The sequence below is a fragment of the Rhinatrema bivittatum genome, chromosome 9 (genome assembly GCF_901001135.1).
Source record: "Rhinatrema bivittatum chromosome 9, aRhiBiv1.1, whole genome shotgun sequence".
Lineage (NCBI taxonomy): Eukaryota > Metazoa > Chordata > Amphibia > Gymnophiona > Rhinatrematidae > Rhinatrema > Rhinatrema bivittatum.
This window is the reverse complement of record NC_042623.1, coordinates 8156958-8184701: the sequence shown is the minus strand read 5'-3', so window position 1 is coordinate 8184701 and position 27744 is coordinate 8156958. Positions and strand designations below refer to the sequence as shown.

The 27744-nt window shown below is 46.2% G+C and overlaps 1 protein-coding gene across 2 annotated transcripts in view; it reads right to left on the bottom strand.

Annotated features, from left to right (window-relative positions):
* The window catches only part of GRM3 (glutamate metabotropic receptor 3), a 118426-nt gene that overhangs the window by 19140 nt on the left and 71542 nt on the right, over window positions 1-27744 (bottom strand). Inside the window, exons 3-4 of one of the 2 annotated variants that reach the window (XM_029617068.1) lie at window positions 18414-19480; window positions 626-800 (exon numbers count right to left, since the gene is read on the bottom strand). In XM_029617068.1, the coding sequence (XP_029472928.1) occupies window positions 626-800; window positions 18414-19480 (1242 nt within the window). Of the gene's footprint in view, window positions 1-625; window positions 801-18413; window positions 19481-27744 lie in introns of those variants that run through there. The other variant, XM_029617069.1, reaches the window with a different exon arrangement.

The following is a 27744-nucleotide window of genomic DNA, read 5'->3' as shown; positions in this document are numbered from 1 at the left end:
TTAAAAAGAATAAAGTGTGTCTGTACCATATTTCTATGTAGAAGTAAAGTGACTGAAGGAAAAAGAGGCCAAAATTATTGACGAGGGAAGAGAAATTCTCCGAGAATGGTCTCGTCGGTGTGTCATGGAGTCTCTTCTCTCACAGACCCTGGGTGACTCCCCTTGCTTCTGGATGACACCATTCACTGTTCTTTTTATTTCTTATTAAACAATGTCAATAACTGATTTTACAAAAGCAAGTAATAATAACAGTTAAAATAGAAGAGGTCTCAAAATCAAAATGGTTAACTCTGAGCTTGCAAAACCAGGGAAGGTGGTCTACATTAGATTCTCAGGTCTATGCACTCAAGGCAGGGGTCCAGAAACAGAAGATGCTCTGCCAACATAGTGTCTGATCTGATCTGAAGAACGAGGCATGAGGGAGAACATCTTCTACAAGGATACCAGTATTATAGTAGGAGCTAGTCTAACCCAAACCTGATGATCTGTTCTGGCTTCCTCTTCCAAGAAGCTGCCTCCAAAGACAGTGGGAGCAGGAGGTCATCCATGGCCACATCTCACACTGCTCAGGTGTTATAACTGCACTAAGGTACATTTGGCTCCGTTTCATGGATCCTCTACTTACCCTGGGAGAAAGTGGTCCCTGGGCCACTAACACTGAACCTGTTCAGCTGCAGCCTGTGAGTGACCACATTCTTCTGGGGCTGGAACAGAATGATGTGCACTTTCGGGGCAAACAAACAGCCCAGAACCACAAAACCGCTGAGACTGACAGAGATGCACATGGTGGTGGTCTGAACCTGCAAGGAAAAGAGTTGTTAGAAAATAACTTGTTACTGATTGAGCACCTGAAAACAAGAAACCAAAGCTGGCACGGAAAGTTGGCTTTACATCATCTCTTTGAACATAGGACCCCGTTTATTGTTCATTATAGAGTCTTATATTCTGCAAATTTCCAAAATACAGTGTTCATAGCAGATCATGAGCTTACATACATAGTAGATAATGGCAGGTAAAGACCCAACTGCCCTATCCAGATTGATGAATTATTCCTGTCTACAACTGCAAGGATACATCCCAGCTGCCAGGCATAGAAGCTTGGCCACCCTTAGGACAACACCATGACCTCTCATCTTCCATCCTGTTTTTTTGTCCTTGGGTCTAGTTAAGGTTGCACTTTCACCAGACCCTTACCAGAACTTTATAGAATGGACAGTCATAGGCTGATGGCTCATGCCTTCCACAGACAGGGCCTCGTTATTATTATTATTATTGTAATAGCAGAGGGATTCCAAGCCGCATACACACAAACCATGTGTCTGGAGTTCTGTACAAGAGGCTAACAACCAGAGATGCTTCTATAGTCTTGCTGTTTAGTTAGCGCTGATGGGGTTCATTCATGTGATATCACACATTTTAGCTGTATTCACTGGAAAAGGCGATGTGTATCCTATTTGGTGTTTCCTGATGTACATAGCCTATAGGCCTGGCCACATTCATGTTCCACACATGGGGAGCCTTAGCCTTTCTACCTTCATAATGATATTTTGTTTGGAGGAAGTTTTCTCTTCTTCCCTTTTTACAAATGTTCTTCTCCTTCTCTGTCCCTGATACCTTCCCCCTTCTTCCCCTGTCCTTCTAACCCTTGCCCAGTCACCTACTCTATAAAAGATTACTCTTTTGTTTTGTTTACTCTTCAAAATTACAAATTTAAATGCTTTGAAAACAAAAATCTCAAATTAGCTGTTAAGCGATTAAAGTGATGACTTGGGTAGATCAAGAGATGCATAAGTTCTCCTTACGGTGATGGTCACTTAACGATGAGAGCCAATTGTAGGCATCTTGGCCAAATGGTGGAGGGTGTACTGAATTTGGTGGAGTTGTGGTGAGATGGTGAGTCAGCCTACAGAATGCTACAGAGCAAGGATCCCAGAAAGCGACCGGCACTATATGTTACAGAAAAATAATCTGAGTTCCTGAGCAATTCATGTTTGATAATTGTAGACATGAGGATAACACTTAACCATTAACCTATTTTCTATCGTGTAATATTTTCTAGAGGAAGATTTTGTGATTCTTATGCTGGTCCACTTGGATGCATAGAAATGAAGGCCAACAAATTAGTTGTAAGTGAGACCCTTTTACTGTAATTACCTTAATGCATCTGTGATTGGTTTTCCAAAGCTGCACCCCATTCATCAAGAGTTGTGAATGTGAGTTACAAATGAATGGAGTTAGTCCAATAAAAATATCTCACCTGCAACTCATTTATTGACATTCATTTCTGGGTAACATTGTCAGAATCCAAAAACGGGACAATAAGACTGAAATTTGATGGGAGGTGGGGCTGAGGGTGGGGGAAATAGTAGAGGTTGATGAGGAAACAGCAGAATAGCTTTACAAATAGTTCTGGTCAGTGTTCACTGAGGAAAGACTTGGAGTAGGACCACAGAAAACTGCCACAAATAGGCATGGAAGTGAGGCAGACCTCAATCAATTGTCTGAAGAGTGTGTTCAAAAGGAGCTAACAGAAATAAAAGTAGATAAAGCAATGATACTGGAAGGAATACATCTGAGAGTATTAAGGGAATTTAGGGAGGTTCTGGCAGCAACGCTGCCTGACTGTGACAGCTACAGCTGGTGTTTGCTAATCCCCAGATCAGGAATAGGCTGGACCCAAAATAGAGAACTGGCTAGACATCAGGGTCTTCTGCTTTGGACCAGCCATCTCCTCCTTGGGTTGAGCCATCAGGTTCTGGTGGACAGCAGGACTAAACAGGACATGCACAGCAGGGGCAGATACAGAAAAACATCCACTGAGGCAGAGCTGGCTGCAGGAAACAGGAAGAAAAGTGTGCCCACAGACAAACAGAAAACAAGAAGGCCAGACAAACAGTCACAGTAAGACCAGAAGGCCACACAACTAGGATCAAGAACAAGCAAATAAAACTTGGGCAAAGACAGATACAAACAAGAGCAAAAAGACAGCAACCACTAGTCACAAACACACAAAACAGGAACAAGGCAAGAGCTCAAACTAAGACTAGGATATCACAAGTTTGCACACGGAAGGCAAGGACCTCCAACCTGAACCACTGTGCTTGTGGAGAAGCAGGCTTATATCCTGTGGCAGTGCTAGAAACATGGCTGCCAGCAGGACCTCCAAGTCATAGAGCTTGGAACACTGAACAGCAAGGAACTTGGCCCACTGAGGGCCCCTGCTGGTGGGAAGCGAGCACTGCACAGTATCCACACTGACCCTTTCAATGCTTCTTTAGAGACAGGAGTGATTCCAAAGGACTGGAAGGCAGATAAGGAGGCTGGAAAACACAGGCCAATTAATCTGATGTCAGTGGTGAGTAAATTAATGGAATCGTTGCTAAAACAGTTTCTGGAATCCATTGGATTAGAGGATCCAATGGATCATGGTTGCACCAGAGGTAGTTCTTGTCAGACTAATCTAATCAGTTTCTTTGGGTGACAAGAGTATTAGATCAGAGGAGAGCGTTAGATGTAGGGTACTTGGATTTCAGCAAGGCCTTTGACACAGTTCCATACAGGCAACTTATAAACAACCTGAGTGTGCAAAGTATGGTCCCTAACGAGACAGCCTAGCTTAGAGACTGGTTGAGTGAATGGTGACAAAGAGCAGTGATAAATGGAGTTCATTCCGAGGAAAAGCAGGGGCGCCAGGGGTGCACCTCAGGGATTGGCCCTCTGTCCAGTTATGTTCAAAATGATTGTAAGCAATATTGTGAAAGGGCTCTCGGGTAAGGTTGGCCTTTTTGTGGATGATACCAAAATGTGCAACTGAATAGATCCCCTGGACAGTGTGGAAAGCATGAGGAGGGATCTAGTGGAAAAGAGAGAGTCGGGCAGCTTGCATTTGGATTGCACAAACTCAAGGAAGCACCAAAGTACAGGAGGAGGATGTGGGGTGATCGTATCTGATGATCTTAAGATGGCCAAACAGGTAGGTAACGTGATGGCAAAAGCCAGTAGGACACTTGGGTGCTTAGGGAGAGGAACGGCCAGCAGGCTATTCTATTCCATTGTTTGTATCCTCCTGAAGGTTCGGTCTCCTGAATTGTACACAGTATTCCAGATGAGACTTACACAGAGGTCATAGGTCCCTGGTGAAAACTCCTTTGGAGTACTGTGTACAATCAGTGGCGGATTCACGATGTCGGGCCGGCCCAGGAAACAACACTTGGTCTGCTGAGCGCGGCTTTGTCATGGCCACGCACAGCAGACCATGTGACTGGAGCGATTGGGCCACCGGGGGATGCCTGATCCCCCAATAGGCCATGATTGGGGGATCAGGCATCCCCCAATCATGGCAATGCTGTGTACAATGCTGGAGAGTGCACTTCAGAAAGATAAGATAATAGCCTCCTGGCTAGTCCTCTCCCTGTCCATCCAAGCATCTTTTGGTCCACAGAAGTGGCCACTGAATTGGTCAGTGGTGTTCATCAGAAACATAATTTTGCTTTGAAAATGCTTCAGTAATTGGGTGAGTTTGAGCACCCATTACATTCCTTGAATTACAAAATTATACCTGCACTTACAAAGGTGACTTGTGCGATGCACTGCAATCTATGTCTATACCTTTTAAAATCAAAACGTGCATGTGTAAATCCCAATCCCACCCCCTGGAACGCTTCTGTACAATTTGTGTAAAAGTAAACATGAACCTGGGTCCCATGTGCATTTTAATATTGAGCTGAGCCCAGGCCTATTTTAGTTCACAGTTAAAACCCAGTTCTATTTGTATTAAAGGCTGTGAAAATTTGTAAAGATCTAAACTTGTTCATCCTGGAGGAGAGGCGAGATAGGGGAGATATGATAGACATTCAAATATCTCACAGTGTCCATTCACAGGAGGCTCTAGCGGGAAGGGTCATTAGATAAGGGTGGAAGGAGTAATCTGAGGAAATATTTCTTTAGAGAGAGGGGGTGGTGGTGGTGGTGGAGAGAGAGAGTGGATTAGTAGGAGGGAGAGGGTGGAAGGGGGTGCACTCGGGAGTAATCTGAGGAAATATTTCTTTAGAGAGAGGGGGTGGTGGTGGTGGAGAGAGAGAGTGGATTAGTAGGAGGGAGAGGGTGGAAGGGGGAGCACTCAGGAGTAATCTGAGGAAATATTTCTTTACAGAGGGTGGTGGTGGTGGTGGAGAGAGAGTGAGGATTAGTAGGAGGGAGAGGGTGGAAGGGGGCGCACTCAGGAGTAATCTGAGGAAATATTTCTTTACAGAGAGGGTGGTGGTGGTGGAGGAGGGAGAGTGAGGATTAGTAGGAGGGAGAGGGTGGAAGGGGGAGCACTCAGGAGTAATCTGAGGAAATATTTCTTTACAGAGAGGGTGGCGGGGAGAGAGTGAGGATTAGTAGGAGGGAGAGGGTGGAAGGGGAAGCACTCAGGAGTAATCTGAGGAAATATTTCTTTACAGAGAGGGTGGTGGTGGTGGAGAGAGAGAGTGGATTAGTAAGAGGGAGAGGGTGGAAGGGGGAGCACTCGGGAGTAATCTGAGGAAATATTTCTTTACAGAGAGGGTGGTGGTGGTGGAGAGAGAGAGTGGATTAGTAGGAGGGAGAGGGTGGAAGGGGAAGCACTCGGGAGTAATCTGAGGAAATATTTCTTTACAGAGAGGGGGAGGTGGTGGAGAGAGAGTGAGGATTAGTAGGAGGGAGAGGGTGGAAGGGGGAGCACTCAGGAGTAATCTGAGGAAATATTTCTTTACAGAGAGGGTGGCGGGGAGAGAGTGAGGATTAGTAGGAGGGAGAGGGTGGAAGGGGAAGCACTCAGGAGTAATCTGAGGAAATATTTCTTTACAGAGAGGGTGGTGGTGGTGGAGAGAGAGAGTGGATTAGTAGGAGGGAGAGGGTGGAAGGGGGAGCACTCGGGAGTAATCTGAGGAAATATTTCTTTACAGAGAGGGTGGTGGTGGTGGAGAGAGAGAGTGGATTAGTAGGAGGGAGAGGGTGGAAGGGGAAGCACTCGGGAGTAATCTGAGGAAATATTTCTTTAGACAGAGAGGGTGGTGGTGGTAGAGAGAGTGGATTAGTAGGAGGGAGAGGGTGGAAGGGGGAGCACTCAGGAGTAATCTGAGGAAATATTTCTTTACAGAGAGGATGGTGGTGGTAGAGAGAGTGGATTAGTAGGAGTAGAGACTATAAACCTGAGCAGTAAATGCAGATGGGCCCTATAGTCTTTCTATGAATGTTTTAATCAGAAAATTTCAGTTTATCTATTTAGCTACACGTGGATTAACTGCACGTGAACACACTCAGCATCTTTCATCCAAATAAGATCACACTGCATTTAGTATTTCCTACCCATGCTTAGATTAACCTCTGAGTTGGAAAGTTTTTTATCAGGATAAAATAGTCCTAAGAACTGGATCAATCTAAAAGACTACGAAAAGTAGCTTCCTTGCTTCCGAATTCATGACATCCAGATGGCTAAACTAATGTACTGCTAAAATGATTTAATTCTGAAATATGCAGTCTCCATTTGTCATCCACGCCCTTTCAACCAAAGCACCATCAGCATCCAGGAACATGTGCTGCACCAATACTTCCACACAGCACCCTGATCTGGAGCGTGTCACCTCTATAGGTGAGCTTGTTAGATCCTTAACAGAAACATGGGGGTAACCTGCACGGAGCGGCAGTTACTACCCTTAACAGAAACATGGAGGTAACCTGCACGGAGCGGCAGTTACTACCCTTAACAGAAACATGGGGGTAACCTGCACGGAGCGGCAGTTACTATCCTTAACAGAAACATGGGGGTAACCTGCACGGAGCGGCAGTTACTACCCTTAACAGAAACATGGGGGTAATCTGCACGGAGCGGCAGTTACTACCCTTAACAGAAACATGGGGGTAACCTGCACGGAGCGGCAGTTACTGCTCTTAACAGAAACATGGGGTTACCTGCACGGAGCGGCAGTTACTGCTCTTAACAGAAACATGGGGGTAATCTGCACGGAGTGGCAGTTACTGCCCTTAACAGAAACATGGGGTTACCTGCACGGAGCGGCAGTTACTGCCCTTACCAGAAACATGGGGGTAACCTGCATGGGGCGGCAGTTACTACCCTTAACAGAAACATCGGAGTAACCTGCACGGAGCGGCAGTTACTACCCCTAACATGGGAGTAACCTGCAAGGAGCGGCAGTTACTACCCTTAACAGAAACATGGGGGTAACCCGCACGGAGCGGCAGTTACTGCCCTTAACAGAAACATGGGGGTAACCTGCACGGAACGGCAGTTACTACCCTTAACAGAAACATGGGGGTAACCCGCACGGAGCGGCAGTTACTACCCTTAACAGAAACATGGGGGTAACCTGCACGGAGCAGCAGTTACTGCTCTTATCAGAAACATGGGGGTAACCTGCACAGAGTGGCAGTTACTACCCTTAACAGAAACATGGGGGTAACCTGCACGGAGCGGCAGTTACTACCCCTAACAGAAACATGGGAGTAACCTGCAGGGAGCGGCAGTTACTGCCCTTAACAGAAACATGGGGGTAACCTGCACGGAGCGGCAGTTACTACCCTTAACAGAAACATGGGGGTAACCTGCAGGGAGCGGCAGTTACTGCCCTTAACAGAAACATGGGGCTAACCTGCATGGAGCGGCAGTTACTGCCCTTAACAGAAACATGGGGGTAACCTGCACGGAGCGGCAGTTACTACCCTTAAGAGAAACATGGGAGTAACCTGCACGGAGCGGCAGTTACTACCCTTAACAGAAACATGGGGGTAACCTGCACTGAGCGGCAGTTACTACCCTTAACAGAAACATGGGGGTAACCTGCACGGAGCAGCAGTTACTACCCTTAACAGAAACATGGGGGTAACCTGCACTGAGCGGCAGTTACTACCCTTAACAGAAACATGGGGGTAACCTGCACGGAGCGGCAGTTACTACCCTTAAGAGAAACATGGGAGTAACCTGCACGGAGCGGCAGTTACTACCCTTAAGAGAAACATGGGAGTAACCTGCACGGAGCAGCAGTTACTGCTTTTTTATTATTCATTTGCATAATCCTTTTATCCAAAATGCCATACGGCCAAATTATCAGGAGATATACACAATAGAAATGGGCAGAGATTTCTCTCTCAGAAATCTGATTTTGTCTGTGGTGAGCTGGGTCAGGCCAGATTGAACGACCTGGGCTAGACCACGGCCATGGGCTCTTTTGAAAAGGTTTCTGGCCTGGCCGTTGCCTTGGTTACTCATCTGAAGTCAGAACACTCCGCAGCATAGTACTCGAGTACTGTTTTAATACTAGTTGAGCGGTAATAATGCACCAATTCCTGCAACATGGGGTGTTCTGGAAGGTTTCTGACCCAAGAGCTGGCCAAGTCTGTTATTGTTGGTAAGATTTTGGGCGGACCCTTGGACACTGTGGCTGCTGACGATACCCATGGGGGGAAGTCCTGTGAGGGGCCACAGGTCAGGCTCAGCTTAGGACACACAATACAGATGGATCTTTTATTAACAGTATTGAGGAGCCACCAGAGGTGGCAGTAGTGAGCAGAGATGAAGCCCGGCTGGGCTTGTAGTCCCTCAGGACACTGGAACAGTGATCCCTCAATGGCTGTGCTGTAGTGAAGAGAAACTGAGATAGTGAGTACAATGGAGTATATGCAGGGTTCAGGATCAGAGCCTCGTTGGTTGAGTACTCGCACAGCGGTTTCTCTCGGTAGGAATCACAGGAGCAGGAATAGAGGCAGGCCCAGGGAACAGCTCTGAGAGATAGAGATGGTAACTCACTGATGGTGTAGGCAGCGGTGTCTTCCAGGCAGAAGTGGAGTCCAGGCAGCGAGTTCGGGGAACATGGGTCCTCGAGGAGCGAGTACCGGTTCCAGACAGCGACCTGAAAGAGAAGAGAGAGAGGCCCCCGAGGAGCGGGTACCCCGATAGAGTAAGTCCAATTAAGGAGAGGCAGAGTAGCTAGGTACGGAGAGCGAATCCCATCCGTAAGGAGTTCACCTTGCTAACTCGATTAGCTAGCAGTAGTGTAGGCTTTTTGTATCCGGGATGCGTGACGTCATCACAGGGGGACGCCCCTGAGGTTTGCACCAAAGAAAGTATTTGAAGCAGGGCTGTGTGGCGCGCACGCCCTAAGGCAACTGGACAACATGGCGGGAGGCAGTGCCCAAGCTGGACAGGGGACGCCGGAGAGGACGGCAGGCAGACACCGCGGCAGCCAAATGTCCGTCAACCGTGGGAGGAGTCGCCAGAGAGGTAAGGAGGGTGGAGTGGAGACGTCGGGCAGCGACAGTTGTAACAAAGCCAAACCCTGTTCAGCTTGTGAAATGTTCTGGGATGAGAGCCCAAGCTGGCACGGTTACAGCCTGGCAGGAACTGGATGAGGGCACAAGGGGCTAGGAAATAGCAGAAAGCAAACACATCATCCAGGAGCTCAAATCCTGCTCACTGCGCCACCCAAGAAAAGGAGGACATTTTCATTCTTCCCTTTCTTCAAACACCAGAATTAGAGAAACGTTTCACCTCTGAGGTGGCCGAGGTGGAAAGTTGGGGGGTGAAAGACTGCTGTGCACGGAGCAGGAGAGGGACCTTAGGGTGATAGTTTGGCGCTCTGAAGATGGTGAAGCAATGTGACAAGGCGATAGCTAAAGCCAGAAGAGTGCGGGGCTGCATAGAGAGAGGAATAACCAGGAAGAAAAAAGGAAGTGATGATCCCCTTGTACAGGTCCTTGGTGAGGCCTCACCTGGAGTACTGTGCTCAGTTCTGGAGACCGAATCTCAAAAGGGACAGAGACAGGATGGAGGTGGTCCAGAGAAGGGTGTGGGGTCTGTGTCAGAAAACGTATGAGGAGAGGCTGAAGGATCTGAATATGTACAGCCTGGAGGAGAGGAGGTGCAGGGGAGATAGGATTCAGACCTTCAGATACTGGAAAAGCTTTAATGATGCAACTACTCTAAATCTTAACATTTGAAAGACAACATTAGAACCAGGGGTCATGAAGTGAAACTCAGAACCAACGTCGGGAAATATTTCTTCCTGGAGAGGGGGGTGGATGCCTGGAATGCCCTTCCGGAGGAGGTGGTGAAGACAAAAACAGTGAAAGATTTCAAAGGGGCATGGGATAGACACTGTGGATCCCTAAAGGCCAGAGGATGGGAATGCGGAAAAGCATGCAGGGGGGTAACCTGCACGGAGCGGCAGTTACTACCCTTAGCAGACGGCATGGAGATCACTGCCCTTAACATTAACATGCCTTGATGATTCTCATGCAGCTGCAGCATTGTTCCCCACTTCAGCGGCAGAGGAAAGGGGGAATAAGTTACAGACAACAACCAAGCGGGCCTGACCTCTGGGTACTGATACGCAGACCTAAGGGGAAACAGCAACAGCCAAGTCCATAAGCAACGCACGTCGAGTAACAATGTCTGAATCTTCAAGAAAGCTCATCACCCCGTGAAAAACGTTGCCAGCTGCAATTCTTCTGGCTACCATCAGGCTCGGGGGTAACCTGCACGGAGCGGCAGTTACCACCTTCAGAAGCTTGCTGGGCAGACTGGCTGGTCCTTTTCTGCCATCATTACTGTGTTACTAGAAAGGGTGTGAGAGGTACTTAGCATTCCTCCAGCTGGTTACAGTGTGAGAGCGTGCACGGTCCTTAGGTGCAGAGATACATTTAAAACCGGTGAGAAAAGCGTTAGATGGCACCACCATGCTCAGTTACCCTCCCGAGATAAATGATCACCCCTGCTGCTAACGGGGCGCATGTCAGGCATGAATGCGGCTGAGAGTGACAGATTTATCACACATTTCGTGATTTTTCAGGTATTTCGTTCCTTTGCTGCAACTTCAGTGAAGTAGTTAATGCTTTTTTTTAAAAATAGATCTGCCAGATTATAGGCAATACGTATAACCGTAGGAAAACACAGCTAGACTAACTTTTTAGGTGGGGAGGTTTATCATTCACAGTGCTCGAGATGTGATTTTTGGAGAACCTTGGATTTTAATTTCCAAGCACAACCGCCAATCATCTCTGACTCCCTGCTCTCCCTGCAGATTTATCACAAATTTCATATATTTATATACTGTATATATAATTTTTTCAATTATTTTTTTCAGGTCAAATTCTAACTTTTTCATAAACTTTGATCATGCACATGAGAGTGCTGTTTTTTTTCGTGTTTTGTTGAGGATTTTGGCTTTCCGAGAATTGTGATGCATGGCAGGGGCAGGCATGGGATGGGAGCTGGCTAGCTTTCTTATACTTTCTCTCAACAAGTAAACACAGAGGAAACTGTCTGCTGCGCATGCACAGATCACAGTCAGGCATCTGCCAGAAATGCTGCCCCCTGACTTGGGCCTAAGCTTCACGAGAAGGACTCTTGGGGGTCTACAAAGCTGAGTCTCAGCCCAAAATATCTCACTTTAAAATTGCTCTTTGCTGCTTATTGAACTGAAATTTCAGCGTGACGAAGGTGAAGAAACATAAGGCCCGATTTTAAAAGGGCCGCGGGCATAAAACTTGGAGTTAACACGTGTGGCCAGTCCTTGCGCACGCTGCGCGCATTTTAGAACGGGCCTAAGCCACGCGCGTAACCCCTCTTATGCACAGAAGTGCTGGGCCCTGCAAAAGGGGGCGGGCCTGGGGGCATGGCCTGGGCGGGGAGGGGCTGGGGGCGGGCTGTCAGGGGGAAGCGCGCGCCGGCAGCCGACCAGCGAGCAGGAATTTGCTTCTGCTCCCGGGGAGTAGTAAATATGAAAATAATAAAAAAAAAGGAATAGGTCGGGTAAGTTTAGGGGACGGGGAGGAGAGGGGAAAAGGGAGGAAGGGTAGGTAGGGCTAAAGGAAAGTTCCCTCCCAGTCTGCACCTTAATTGGAGCGGACTGGGAGGGAACTGGGCAAAGCCCGATCGCGTCGCCGCGTGCACTTTTGAAAATCCCTCGCCCCCGCACCCGTGTGCACGGATGTTAAAATCCGGCCGCGCTTGTGCAGACAGACATCACCTTTTATAACATGCGCGCGCCAACGCAGGCAATAACGGCCGCATCGCGACGTTAGCCTTTAAATGAGGGGGAAGGGGCGGGGTTTGTGCAGGGTTAGAAACATTTTCATTCCGGTTTTAGACGTCGTCGCCGGCGGCAGCGCTGGAAACACCTTTCCCATTGGCGCGGAGGAAGGGGGGGGAGGGGTAAGTGTGCGCCGCGGCTGCGACCACGGCGAGAGAAAACGCAGCACTGTGATGTGCCCGGGTGCACGCTATCGCCCCCGTCTCTGGCTGCGGCTCATGCAGAACGATGAATTCAGGCCTTAGATGGTGATCCCTCTGGGATAGTCCGGCAGCACTGTGATGTGCCCGGGTGCACGCTATCGCCCCCGTCTCTGGCTGCGGCTCATGCAGAACGATGAATTCAGGCCTTAGATGGTGATCCCTCTGGGATAGTCCGGCAGCACTGTACGAGATACAGCAGTCAGAGTACCCGGGCAGGCACAACCATCAGCAAAATGGAGCAAACCGCAGACTCTGTTAATTAGTAATTTGAAGTTACAGGGATTTAACTCCAGTACCTGTGGCCATGACCTGTGCCTGGGGGTAACAAGAAAGATCAACGTGGAACGGAAGGAAAAAGACATTTCTCTGAAGATTTAACACTTGCTGAGGAGAGCTAGGAGCGGTGCGGTCATGAATATGTTTTGTCTCACGTGAGTGCACTGCTTTTCCCTGCAATGATAACCCGATACCCAGGGCCAGAAATAGCATTTACGCGTGGAAACTGCCGGCAGAGTCAGCAGAAATAAAATGTGCCACCGACATCTGACAGAGTCACAGCGGCAGGTGTGAGCGCAGAAGGTGTGTGAGGGGGTGGGAGGAAGAGGAGGAATTGGATTCAGACAACAACCAACACAGGCCCTGACGTTTATGGTCTGGGGTACTGATATGCAGATATAAGGGAATAAGCACAGGACTGTTTCTATGGCAAAGTCCAAAAGCAAAACACATCAGTACTCTCTGAATTTTCAAGAAAGCTCCTCACCCAGTAAAAATGTTGCTACCAGTAAATGTTTTATGGGTTATCATAAGGCTTGGGGATAAATGCACGGAGCGGCAGTCACTACCCTTAAGAGAAACATGAGGGTAACTTGCATGGAGTGGCAGTTACTATCCTTAACAGAAACATGAGGGTAACCTGCATGGAGCGGCAGTTACTGCCCTTAAGAGAAACATGGGGGTAACCTGCACGGAGCGGCAGTTACTTCCCTTAACAGAAACATGGGGGTATCTTGCATGGAGCGGCAGTTACTACCCTTAAGAGAAACATGGGGGTAACTTGCAGGGAGTGGCAGTTACTACCCTTAAGAGAAACACGGGGGTAACTTGCATGGAGCGGCAGTTACTACCCTTAAGAGAAACACGGGGGTAACCTGCACGGAGCGGCAGTTACTACCCTTAACAGAAACATGGGGGTAACCTGCACGGAGCGGCAGTTACTACCCTTAACAGAAACATGGGGGTAACCTGCACGGAGCGGCAGTTACTACCCTTAACAGAAACATGGGGGTAACCTGCACGGAGCGGCAGTTACTACCCTTAACAGAAACATGGGGGTAACCTGCACGGAGCGGCAGTTACTACCCTTAACAGAAACATGGGGGTAACCTGCACGGAGCGGCAGTTACTGCCCTTAACAGAAACATGGGGGTAACCTGCAGGGAGCAGCAGTTACTACCCTTAAGAAGCTGGAGAAGTGTTGTGACCCAGAGCACCTCTCCGTACATATCGAGAAGTTTGGAGACCCAGGAGAGACATGGGGTGAGTCAGTTCCTGACCTGTTCTGGGGGGCGAGAGAGCAGCCTGGACTTGGTTTGGCTCTCCTGTCGGAGTCTGACTCTTATACTCTGTCCACATTAGGCGTGGAACCAGCTAGCTCTCGTTATTGGCAAAGAGAAGAAGAAGTAATACAAATCCTTCTGCCATGGTCGTGGGTGACCACTTTGGAGGCTGTGCCAGTCTTTGCAACCAACAGGGTCCACCTATGCGGTGAGACGGAGCCCTCCGCAGCTATTTTGATCTGGGATGAAGGTTCTAATTGTAACACATTACGGAATCACATTATGGAGAGATCACATTACGGAAACACTGGCTGAGTTGCACTGGCTTCCGATTGAACAACGAATACAGTACAAGACACTATGCACCATACACAAGTTAATACACAACGAAAACGCAGACTGGCTGAACACAGCCCTTCGCGTACACATCCCCAACAGAAACCTAAGATCAGCCAACAAAGCACTTCTGACTATTCCATCAGTCAAGACAGCAAGACTAACACAGGTAAGAGAGAGAGCATTATCCCTAACGGGACCCATACTATGGAACTCCATGCCATTGGAATTAAGGCTACAAAGAGAAAACAAAACATTTAGAAAAAAATCTAAAAACTTGGCTATTCAAACAAGCTTTTCAAAAAGAGAAGGGAGAATAGAAACCAGGGAAGTGCAAGGTACAAACAATGAACACCCACACAAACAGGAATCACTAAGGGTGTAGATTTTAATAGAATTCATCACTAAAGGATAAGTTACATTTATAGAATGAGTCCCAGACTCAAAACTGCTATAGAATCGACCGGGACATGATAGTGTTCACATTCATTTAACAACTAACATTGATTAAAACTATGTTACCGAATCTTATGGCACCTGTGTAAACTGATAGATTTTAATAGCATTACTTTTATGTGCCTTACTGTAAATCATTGTGACGGTCCCCACCTTAACGACGGTATAGAAAAAGATTTAAATAAATAAATAAAATAACATTTTGCAGGGTTGACCCAGACGTGCCATTTTTTCTTTTCTTTCTTTTTAAATTTATAAACCACCCCTTTCCATTCGGCTGCAGGAGTTAAGTACTTGGGAATGGACACTGCAGGAGAGCATTTTTAATAGCAGGGGTCAGATGGATTGATGATACAGAATCTGAGACGTTTGTGTTGGAACTGACCTGGGCATTCTCCATGAATTACTACTTTGAATCTGCAGCCTGATTGTGATGACCTGTTTGCTACGTTAAGGTGTGTGAGGCAAGGTCCTGGGAAGCAGCAGGTCTGGGGATGAAAGTCAAGCTCCTTGATGTTTTTGAATTGTACTATTCCCCACTGGAGGTCAGATTTTGGACAGAGCATACGTTTATAGGATCACGCCAGGCCTGGAACCAGCCTGGGGAATGCATGGCCGCAGAAACGTTTTGTCCTTTTCTGTTAATATTGTATAGGAGAGAATGCAGTCTTCATGTTTTCATGCCCACAGCTTTGGTTAGCTGAATTATTATTAACACCCAGACTCCCTTACTGGGGTACCTCAGGGCTCCTCGCTGTCCTGCCATCCTGTTCTATATCTGTCTCAGGCCAATTTGTAAGCTTCTTGCTGGCTTTCGTTACCTACGCTGATGATATTCAGTTTGTTTTCCCTATAACATCTGATATTAACGCCAACTAAGGACTGGCTATGATTTATCTTAAAGCTATCCCGGTGTGATTAACCAATAATAATTTATCCTCAAATACTGAAAAAGCTGAGGTTACTAGGACGGGTGGATTTGCATCACCATCCTTCCCAAAGAACCTACAGTTTGAAGGCTTAACAGCTCCACTCAGACAGGAAGTCCAGAATCTGGGAGATATTTTGGAACCTGGCTTATCTTTTAATGCTCATGTTAAATCAGTTGTATGAAGCTCATTTTCCATGTTTTGCATGCATCGGAAACTTAAGCCTTTTTTTGAATTTAAAGGATTCCCACACTGTGCTCCAGGCGCTTGTCCTACTTGGACTATTGTTAATGCAATCGGTCTGGATCTTCCAGCTTTAACCTTGAATGCTTTGCAGATCATTCAGAATTTGGCTGCTCGTATCCCCAATATTTAAAAAAGGATCCAGGGGCGATCCGGGTAACTATAGACCAGTGAGCCTGACTTCAGTGCTGGGAAAAATAGTGGAAACTATTCTCAAGATCAGAATCATAGAGTATATAGAAAGACATGATTTAATGGGACATAGTCAGCATGGATTTACCCAAGGGAAGTCTTGCCTAACAAATCTGCTTCATTTTTTTGAAGGGGTTAATAAACGTGTGGTAAAGGTGAACCGGTAGATGTGGTGTATTTGGATTTTCAGAAGACATTTGACAAAGTCCCTCATGAGAGGCTTCTAGGAAAACTAAAAAGTCATGGGATAGGAGGCGATGTCCTTTTGTGGATTACAAACTGGTTAAAAGTCAGGAAACAGAGAATATGATTAAATGGTCAATTTGCTCAGTGGAAAAGGGTAAACAGTGGAGTGCCTCAGGTGCTTTTCAATATATATATAAATGATCTGGAAAGGAATACGACAAGTGAGGTTATCAAATTTGCGGTCGATACAAAATTATTCAGAGTAGTTAAATCACAAGTGAAAAATAACCCTTGCTGTAGTTACACGATGTTAGGTTCCATATTAGGAACTACCATCCAGGAAAAAGATCTAGGCATCATAGTGGATAATACTTTAAAATCATCAGCTCAGTGTGCTGCAGCAGTCAAAAAAGCAAATAGAATGTTAGGAATTATTAGGAAGGGAATGGTTAATAGAACGGAAAATGTCATCATGCCTCTATATCGCTCCATGGTGAGACCGCACCTTGAATACTGTGTACAATTCTGGTCACCGCATCTCAAAAAAGATATAATTACAATGGAGAAGGTACAGAGAAGGGCGACCAAAATGATAAAGGGGATGGAACAGCTCCCCTATGAGGAAAGGCTGAAGAGGTTAGGACTGTTCAGCTTGGAGAAGAGACGGCTGAGGGGGGATATGATAGAGGTGTTTAAAATCATGAGAGGTCTAGAACGGGTAGATGTGAATCGGTTATTTACACTTTCAGATAATAGAAGGACTAGGGGGCATTCCATGAAGTTAGCAAGTAGCACATTTAAAACTAATTGGAGAAAATTCTTTTTCACTCAATGCACAATAAAGCTCTGGAATTTGTTGCCAGAGGATGTGGTTAGTGCAGTTAGTGCAGCTGGGTTTAAAAAAGGTTTGGATAAGTTCTTGGAGGAGAAGTCCATTAACTGTTATTAATCAAGTTTACTTAGGGAATAGCCACTGCTATTAATTGCATCAGTAGCATGGGATCTTCTTGGTGTTTGGGTAATTGTCAGGTTCTTATGGCCTGGTTTGGCCTCTGTTGGAAACAGGATGCTGGGCTTGATGGACCCTTGGTCTGACTCAGCATGGCATGTTCTTATGTTCTTATAGAGCAGAAGTTACTATTCTTATCAGAGGGCACGGGGTAACCTGCATAGAGCGGCAGTTGCAACCCTAAACAAAATGCCTCGAGGTAATCTGCATGGAATAACAGTTATACTCTAAACAACTTGCTGGGCAGAGTGGATGGACCATCTGGGTCTTTATCTGCTGTTATTTACCGTGATGCTATGGCAGATATAATGAAGTGCTACCAGAACTGGTTCATCCTAAGCAGGCAGCAGGAGTCAGATGTTAACCTTAGATCCAGTTCCCCCTAGTTTCCTTTCAGTTCTGATTAGATTTCTTTCACAATTCAACTTGATCCAAAACTGATTAAATATTTTGCAAAGTTTAAGGTTCTGTATCGTTTTGGGCATGGAAGTGCATGTCAGAGCTGACCTAGGCAGGTGAGAGACAACCACATTATTACACAATTGAGATTTAGTTTAGGGAGTCCTGGTTCTGATGGATCCAAGCCAGTGACCCCCATCTCCAATGCAGGCTCTTCCAAAAAGCCTTTCCCCCTGTGACCTAACTCCCCACCCTCCCCCACCACTAGAGTAACAACTCACCGTCTCCTGCCCTTCATACGCAACCCCCTGTCTCATTCATTTATCTTCCCCCCTCCTCCCCCAGAACCTCCCCCTCCTCCCCTTCCCCAAACGTCCATCAATTTACATTACCTCGCCCTCCTCACCCCCAAGATGTTATTTCCACCCTCAACATAGTCGTCAAATTCCCAATGTACTATAACATCCAAGTTACTCTGTTTGTCCCCAATCTTCGTGTGTTTTACCTTTACTCCTATAGCCCCAATATTGTTTCTAAATTTCATTGCAAGAAATAGGATGCCTTAGTCTTATTTCAACCCTTATTTACTGTAAACCGATGTGATATCTCCGATCGAATAGAAAAACAAATAAATAAATAAACTCTTAACTCATACAACACTATCATTCATTTTTCTGAGTTGCTAACTCCGTGGTTCTCTATTAAACATCATTTTAAGATTTGTTCCATGAGATAAATCTGCCAGATTCTTTGGGGAAAACGAATAAAACGTACATCATTGTTAAAGTCAGGCAACTCTGAGCGTTATGTGTACAAGTTAAAGAAAGACTTACTCTGTAATCACTAGATGTCACATAAAATATGGGCAGGAAGGCCAGCCAGATAATACAAGTCGTGTACATTGTAAAACCGATAAATTTGGCCTCGTTGAAATTCTCTGGGCACTTCCTCGTTTTGAAGGCATACACTGTGCATAAAATTACAAGGACCACATCATATGTTAAAGAGATTAACATACTGGAATCTTTGACATTGCATTTTAATATAACAGTTTCCCGTTTTTCAGGAAATGTGCACCTTCTGGTGCCAGGGGACTCCAGCATGAGCCACACAGACACAATAACAATCTGTATCGAAATAAGACTCAGGCATATGACAACCTGAGAGCTTGGGCTGATGAATTTGGGCCTCTGAGCGCCTTCCTTGACACCACTGAATATTCGGGCTATGCGGTTCGTCTTTGTCAGAAGGGCGGAGTAGCAAACTACAAAGGAACTTCCCAGTCCCAAGCGCCGTAGAGTACAAATGACAGGAGAAGGCTTAGCTATGAAGAAGAACGTCATAGAGTAGCACATGAAGACCCCAAACAATAAAATGTAGCACAGCTCCCGGCCGGAAGCTTTGACTAGTGGCGTGTTGTTGTGCTTGATAAAGACAGCTGCGACCAGGCAGGTGCACACATAACCAAGACAAGCAACAGTGATGGGGCCTATTGCCCAGGCGTCTTCCCACTTGACGAAGTCTTCGGGAAGCTCGAAACAGCCCATCAGATCTGAAGTGGGCCAGCGTCCGGGTCCGCAGTCGCGGCAGGTGAACTCATCGGCTAGGTATTCGTAGTGCTCACAAGGAATGCACATCCAACAGCAGACATCTCCAGGCTGTATGCTCTTCATTTCATTTGGAGCACATGGGTCACTGCATTGGGAGGTGGGGATGGAGCTTGTGGACCACTGAATCTGGTCGATATCCAGCGACAAGGTCTCTGCCCACCGACCAACTCTCAGGTAGGAGTGTCTTCCTCCGCTGTACTGGAAATTGAAGACATTGTATCGTCCTATTCCATCCCCGTAAGTGTCAAATTTCACCATACTGTTGGCATTATGAGGAGGGTTGAATGGTGCTGTGAAAACAAGAATAGAAAACTTTTAGTTTCAGCACATTTTTTTTTTGAATGCAGCTGAATATTTATGTGCACACACAGTAAATGTTCAGAAACGTTGAGGGAAAGTAGATATTTAGGTATAAAAGTTTAAATGATCAATAGCTGTCAGAGGAAAGAACGGACTTTTGGAAGAGAATGGGCCGCAATATATTGTAGATGAAGGCACAGCCAAATGACAGCAGTGCCATCATGTTGCAGGTATGAAACTGGACACCTCCATTCTACCCTGACCCTGACAGGGGGTATTGTTGGTTAGGACAGGAAATTAGGAAAGGAAAACACATTTTCATATATGTCATTCGCTATGAAGTGCTGAAAAAAGAGAGAAAAGCGGAATATAAAATCTAAATAAGTAAATAAACGTCTGACCCACAAGCCAACTCTTCAGATTGCTGCCAACGTTTTGGTTCAGCTTCAGACTCACCTGCAAATCACCATCTGTTATCTGCAATCAGCACCCCCAAAATCCTTTATCCTGTAAAACTGCAACTCTGAGTTTGTGAACAAAAAAATCTTCAAAAGCTGTGACGTGCTGTGGTGATAGAGACGGGATTTTGGAAGCATGGCTGCTGTAAAGTCACAATTCTGGGAGCAAACTGAAGTTGGTATCTGATAAATACCTGCATAGTAATTGGGTGAATAACAGCCGAACAAGGACAACCAGCTCCATCAGTCTGCACAGGTATCCTGTCCACACCACTAAGGATACATGCCAGGTGGCAGCCATGGAGTGTGACCACCTGCACAGTGTCTCCTTATTTATCTTCCATCTTTCTACTCCACCATCTTGGATAGAAGACATTATGAGCCTCGGTTCCCTGCAGCACCCACCTCTCCCATGCTTAAGCATAAAGCTCTTAATTATCTAAATATCCAGCAATACCAGTCTGGCCAGCCTTGTAGGTCCCTCATGTAGCCTGCCTGACAGAGCTAGCCATGCACGTGCCTGTTAGTTAATTACAGAACCTGCATAGATTTTCAGGCCAGGTTGCTCCAGTCCTAGGTTTACTACGCTGCATGCAGGTACTTATAGTCTTGTTTTTGTTAGGGAAAGCAACAGAGAAATCGGAACAAGTCCCAGCATGCAATGGGGTAAAACCAGGACTGGATCAACCTGTCCTGAAAATCTGGAGCCAGTTGGCAACCCTAAACCTGCAGCCTGCCAAACAGAGCCAGCTGCCTCTCATCCTAGCTTGAACTTCCCATCTAGCATCACTAGTGAGCCCCTTAGGCTCCCTGCAAGGCTTGCTTCATGAGCACCGGCGTTGCCACTAGGACTTCCGGCTATGTCCACAGCTCAGTGGCAGGTGCTCTGCTGCTGTACAGTAGACTTGGGTTTCACCTCCCCAGGCCAGCTCCTGCTCCTTGACCTCCTGGCCAGATGTGGGGACTGTGGCCGCAGTGTTCACAGTCTCACGTGAGGGGGATTATTGTACAAGAGCAGCGTTGGCTGGCCGTGCACGCCAGGCTCTGCCTCAGTAGCTGAGGATTGTTGCTACAAGTCAGGGGGGTGAGAGAGGGGAGTTCAGTGACTGTGAGGGAGCACTCGTGGGGGACCAGAGCTAGAGTAAGGGTGAGGTTACCATTGACATGGAAGCTCGGAAGGCAGAGGCAGAGCTACAATAAAAGTCTTTCCACCCGCCCAGCTCCAGCGCACCTCATCGCCACTGGATGTGTCGGCCACGTTTTTCTCATTACGTTTAACTGCTGCTGAAACAGCAGCCCATGCTGACCTCCCAGCAAGACCGACTGCCTAAGCGTCCAATATCTCTTCTGCTTGTTCTCTCGGGAGCACCCTTACTGTAGCGAAATATGAGGAAAGTCAGTAGTCTGAAGAAGAAAGCAAAAGAGAATATATTTCTTTATGGCCTGGGATGGACGGTGAGGGGATTTGCCTCGGAACTGAACAGTGAAGCTATCAAAGGCAGACAATCCATCACACTTTTTTTTTTCTTCAATATATTTGCTTTGGCATCTGCACTAATAACAGCCGGCCAATCGCTGCCTCGCCCAACGAGGTATTTAGGGAATCGAGAAATCCTGGGAGCTGGAACTGAGGTGCCTTTCTCAGCAGCTGGGGCTCACAAGAGAGGCAGAAACTGCTTAGACCCAGAAGAAAGAGCCTTTTCTGAAGCTTGTTACCCCTCTGAGAGGAAGATCCCACCTGCGCAGAATGTAAAACGCCGCAGAGTCTCGCTGGACAACATTTATGGTGCTCAAGCATCACTGGATTCTGTAAGAACTTTTATCTTAACAAAACTACCAGCGCAGGAAGTATTCAACTTGCAAAATGTCATTTTGACTTTGAGATCACTCTGGTTTTGCAATTAAGTGATCTGAGCACCAAAGACCCCTCAGCCCATAAGAAGAGCATTGCAAGATGGGCGGGATGAATAGTTTAATCTGGCACAATCACTCTAGGGCACTGCTAGATCCCCTCAATAATATACAATCCAATCCATAATACAACATTAGGCATTAGGATATTTTTATGGGGTATATGGTTTTAGGATGAATGAATGGTGTATGTATGTGAATGTGTGATATTAGGGGGTTAGGGTTGGAGTTGTATTATTGGATCCGGTCCAGACCGGGCATATTTAAAACTGTGTATGTGTGGTGAGGAATATAGTGGTTGATATATATGCACTGTTGAATACGGTGTTATCATCAGAAATATGTGTGTATTACAATGTTACCAATGCAAACAGAGAGCTGTCAATATTACAATGTTAAACATGTATTTAATTGTTATAAAATGTAATTTAATAACATGTTCATGTGAGATGTATAATAAACTATATGAAGATTCTTGAATTGTGATATATACTGAAAATTCATGGTTACATTTTTTGGGATTCCCTAAAATGTGTCGGGATGAATAGTTACCATTCAGGGCCGAACTGGTTGAGTATTCTGATTTATTGAGTCTGATTTATTGAATCACAAAGCTCAAGGAAAATGATTTTTTGGATGATTGTAGAGCTTGTGGAAGGTGCTGGAGCGACAAGACAGGAAAGTGCAGGTCTCATTTCATCCACAGAACAGGTTTCCTCCTCTTTCCTGCCAGCCTGCGTTAGCTCTGTTCTGGAGCCTCCACTTCTAGACGCAGGAGGGTTATTTAGGCGGTACGAGGCCGGTGTACTAAACAGCGCAAAACTGCGCAAAGGCTGCTTCATGCGCTCAAAAGCCTAATAGCGTGCATTACGCCCGTGAGCTTTTATGTGAATTCATAGTTAATGAGTCACTGTCGTACAAAATCATGCAAAACAGCTCATTAACTATGAAAACATAGTAAAACTATGGGCAAACCTAACTTGACAAATGGGATTTTGCAGAAAAATGTAATTACACTTCAAGGCGGTGTAGCCAAGTGTTTTCATAAACGTTTGTGGCAGACCTACATGTGCTGTTTTCTTCGGGTCTTATCTGCAAAGAAGCCCAGGTAGAAAACAGTATGTCCTGGTTACTGAGGCGTGCACAACGTCCCATACAAGTTTAGTTCATCATCCCCTATGTTTTTGTTAGGTTCCCAACGAGGGAGCCAATTAGTGCTAACTTGTGATGCAGGTGGTTCAGTAATGAGCACATCTGGCCCCATGACCTCATTCTACATAAAACGCCTCGCGACTTTCGGATGACGCGATTCCTTCACACTAACTGGATTTGAATCGTTTACCTAGACTTGGAAGCCTCTGTAACCCTGTGCCCGGCAACTCAGTCCTAAAATTAATTATTGTCTTCAATGGCGGAAATCTCTCTGGAACGACAGCTAAAGTCTAAGCAACATCAGGAGAGTCCCTGCTCTTTTCTGTTTTCCAGGAGCTCATCCAGTCTTCCCTTAAATGTATTCAGCCAGGGCACTTTCCATGGGGAGCGCAGGTCGCACCTTTCCCCCTCTCTGTGTGAAGCTCCCTCTGAGGTCTTTTGATGGTCCTGAACTGGGAGATGAGGCCCTGCTCCCCGAGTCACCACACGGGACTGATAAATGTATGGTGAAGACACCTAATATTGGCTGGAGGCAGGGACCAGTGGCTACGTGCTTGGACCGTCCTGGCTCCTGTCCTTAAGGGGGTCGTGCTTAGGTTTTGAATCTCTGAAGGTGATTGTTAAGAATAAGTTCTGTGCGGATTCAGTGAATCAAGCCAAGAACCTGATGGTTGGCTTCTCTGGGGGTAAATAGTTCCCCTGCATGTTTTATGCATCTGTACAATGTAATTACATCCTTTTTCAACCTTCGTTGTTTCTAAGAAAAAGATAAGCCCGTGTCTAGTCTGCTAGAATCCCCCACAGGCCTGATATTCAGCGTAACCAAAGCATGCAAATCAAACCCATTCTTAGAGCAAACGGGTGCACATATTGCTGGAATATTTATTGTGTGTGTCTTGAGGTTTCTCGGCTTAAAGAGCAGCTTTGGGAACTATCATCAGGAGGCAGGCCTTTAATTAATTTGAGTTGCCTTTCCCTGTTGATATCACTCTTGACGTCTGCAGCCCAGAAATGTGCAATGTGCTTCAGATGTGGCCCTATTTATTTATTTTATTTTATTTAGAAACTTTTTTATACCGGCATTCGTAGGACACATCATGTCGGTTTACAAAAAACTGAGAAAGGAAAGGAAATTACAATGAACAGGGGAGGGGGTAACTGGAAGATATACATAAGTACAGGAGAGGAGAGTCAACAGGCAGCGTTACAACTATTTGCATTGGATTAGGATTATATATGCAAATGAACTAATATACAATGTTACGTGGCATGTGCACTTGATACACTTAGTATATGAGGATATATACATTAATACAGGTGCAAGTAGTACAGTAATACAGGAGCGTGCAAGAGCGATAAGAGGCTGGTGATGGGGGGAGGGTGGGGAAGGAGGGAGTGAGGAGAAGAGGGGGTGGAGGGGCGGAGTAGGGGGGAGGGAGGGCGGGGGTACAGTGGGCAATGGGGGAGGGAGCCGGGGAGGGAGTGGGGATGGTAGGCAGGGGGGTGTGGGGTACGGGGAAGGGGGAAGGGGAGGGAGCGGGGAGGGTACTGGAATGGTGGATTGAGGTCAGGGAAAAGGTTATAGGCTGGGACGGGACTGAGGAGGATCAAGGATCAAGGAGAAAATAGGTTAGGATTGGGTGGGATTGGGGTATGCTTGTTTAAAGAGCCATGTCTTGATTCCTTTTTTGAAATGGCTCAGGGACGGTTCTAAGCGGAGTCTGACGGGTAGGGAATTCCAGAGGGTAGGGCCCGCTATGGAGAAGGCTCTATCCCTGGTGGCGGTGAGGTGCCCAATTTTAAGTGAGGGAGTTTGGAGAGTGCCAGCAAGGGAGTTTCTAGTGGGGCGATTAGCTTGACGGAATCGAGGCATGTCTTCAAGCCAGGGTGAATTGTTGTTGTATAATGTGTTGTGGAGGATGGTGAGTGTTTTATATTGGGAACGGAAGGTGATGGGGAGCCAATGGAGATCTTGGAGTATGGGAGTGATGTGTTCAGTTTTTCTGGTGTTTGTTAAAATTCTTGCCATGGCATTTTGGAGGATTTGGAGTGGTTTGATGGTAGAGGCAGGGAGGCCTAGGAGGAGGGAGTTGCAATAGTCGAGTTTGGTTAGTATGGTGGTTTGCATAACCGTGCGGAAGTCATGGGCGTGGAGAAGGGGCTTCAGTTTTTTGAGGATTTGTAGTTTATAGAAGCCCCCTTTTAGAAGTGATTTAATGTGGGGTTTGAAGCTGAGTTGATTGTCTAGGGTTACTCCTAAATCTCTGACACTGGGCGGTAGTGCGTGTACTTGTGAGGCGTTGAGAATCATATGGTGGATTGAGTTGAGGGGTTGGTTAGCTAGGATGAGGATTTCAGTTTTCGAGGTGTTGAGTGCTAGGTGGAGATTGGAGAGGAGAGAATTAATGGATGTCAGGCATATTTCCCAGTGTTGGAGGGTTTCGCTGATGGATTTTTTAATTGGAATAAGTATTTGTACGTCGTCTGCGTACAAGAAGAATTTTAGTCCTAGTTTAGAGAGGAGGTGGCAGAGAGGGAGTAAGTATATATTGAAGAGGGTGGAGGAAAGAGAGGAGCCTTGGGGTACCCCTTGTGTGAGGGGAATGTGTGCGGATTCAAATTTATCAAGCTTGACTAAGTAGTGACGGTGGTCTAGGTATGAGGAGAACCAGGATAAGGCTGTGTTTGAGATGCCTATCTCTGCTAATCGAGATATTAGGATTTGATGATTCACGGTATCGAAGGCGGCTGAGATATCAAGAAGGGCAAGTATGTATGATTGGCCGTGGTCCATGCCTTTAAGGATGGTATCAGTTATTGCAAGTAGGAGTTTTTCAGTGCCCTATGTAATGGCAAGATAAATTCCTTAACCTTTGGACCCACCCTGGGGTTTAATGGCTCTGTGATTGTTACTTGGCTTTGAAATCCTGTGCTCAGCTTGCCATCAGCCATAATTTCTGGATGGCAGCTGGTGCCCTATGTACATCACCAGTTACTTGTCCATGTGGAATTATCTATTTAACCTACCTCCAACTTGGCCATTTCCAATGAGAGGACTGCATTGCAAACAGTATTTGCAATCCACCTAATCTGCACATAATAGAAGGACCAGGGGACACTCCATGAAGTTAGCAAGTAGCTCATTTAAAACAAATTGAAGAAAATACTTTTTCATTCAGTGCATAGTTAAGCTCTGGAATTCATTACCAGAGGATGTGATTATAGCAGTTAGTGTAACTGGATTTAAAAAAGGTTTAGATAAGTTCCCAGAGGTTAAATCCATAAACTGCTATTACAGTAATTAGTAAGCAATAGTAGCTTGGGATCTATCTAATGTTTGGGTACTTGCCAGGTTCTTATGGCCTGGATTGGCCACTGTTGGAAGCAGGATGCTGGGCTTGATGGACCCTTGGTCTGACCCGGTATGGCCTGTTCTTATGTTCTTATGTTAATGCATACAAAGGGCTGCAAGCTTCTTGGGCTGTAAATATAATTGTGCCAAGTTATGCTATGGGATCCCAAAATCTTTCTTTCTTGCTCTGTCTTTTGTGTGGTGGCGACTTTTAGCTGAAAAATCGCATTTGAATTGTTGTAACCTGTCATATTTCACAAGGTTCTCAGGCAATGACAGGAGATGCGCCCCAAACCGCAGCTTTGCGTCGCTGTGGTCATTAAAGCAGCAGAGGGGCGCAGCGGCTGTCACGGCGGGTCAGCATTTGCCCATCACCTGTGAGCAGGGTGCTGAGGTTTCCGTAGTTTGTGCAAACCTCTGTGGCTTGTGGTTTATGCCACGGCCCCTCCCTTCTGTAATGAGTGTGAGAACAAATCCTCCGTGTAATGAACAGCCCTGGGCTCTCGTTTCAAACCAGTTTGTACTGCATCTGCTCTCGTGGATAAATCTGTTGAAAAATGGAGCTCGGTATACTCTCTCTCTATTTGAATCCATTAAAATGCTTATTAAATGGATTTAACGAGGTAAAAGAAATCATTTGCATAAAGTGTTTGCTGCCCTCCAAGCAAGGCTTTGGCTCGCCTGTTCAGCGGAAACCCAATTAATTTTGATTTCCTGCTATTTTGATGGATTTTCCTTTGAAAGCATTTAATGTTCTCAACAAAATATGACTGTTCCTTAAGGCGACAAATCTAATTTGTGGGTACTTTCCAGCGTGAAATATACAGCGGATCAATGAAAAGGAAGCAGGCTGCCTAGATGAGGAGAAATGGGAGTGAGACGTTCAGCCGCTGTAGAGGATGGAGCCGCGTCCTCCTCATTTCCTCTTTCTGATCGCTTATGTCCATTATGGAAAAGTTTTAACACCAATTAAACTCAAGTTTTACAGCTAACTTCCTCATGTGGGCTATGGAGATGTGCCTGGCCCTAGGCGTGACCACAAGATTGAAAAGCAGTCCTTGTAACTGAGCAACCTTCTGTGGATGACAGATCACATGTGAAGAATAGCCTTTGGAAGCTATTTTATACAATCTCAAGGCTCCGGCTGTACATTTCAAATTACGATAACTAGGCTGATTCTATCCTGTGCTATACTCAGCTTGAAGAACCCGGTGTGAATGCTATTTTTCACATTTGAATGAAGAGTTTTATTCAAAATTACTGTATTTTGTTATCCGGTTCTCAGGACTTTGCCACAGTAGCCAACTGGTAGGAAACGAATCTGGTGGCCGTTCAATGATCCTGTTCTCAGCCTCGGACCTCAGCAGGCAGAAACGCTAAA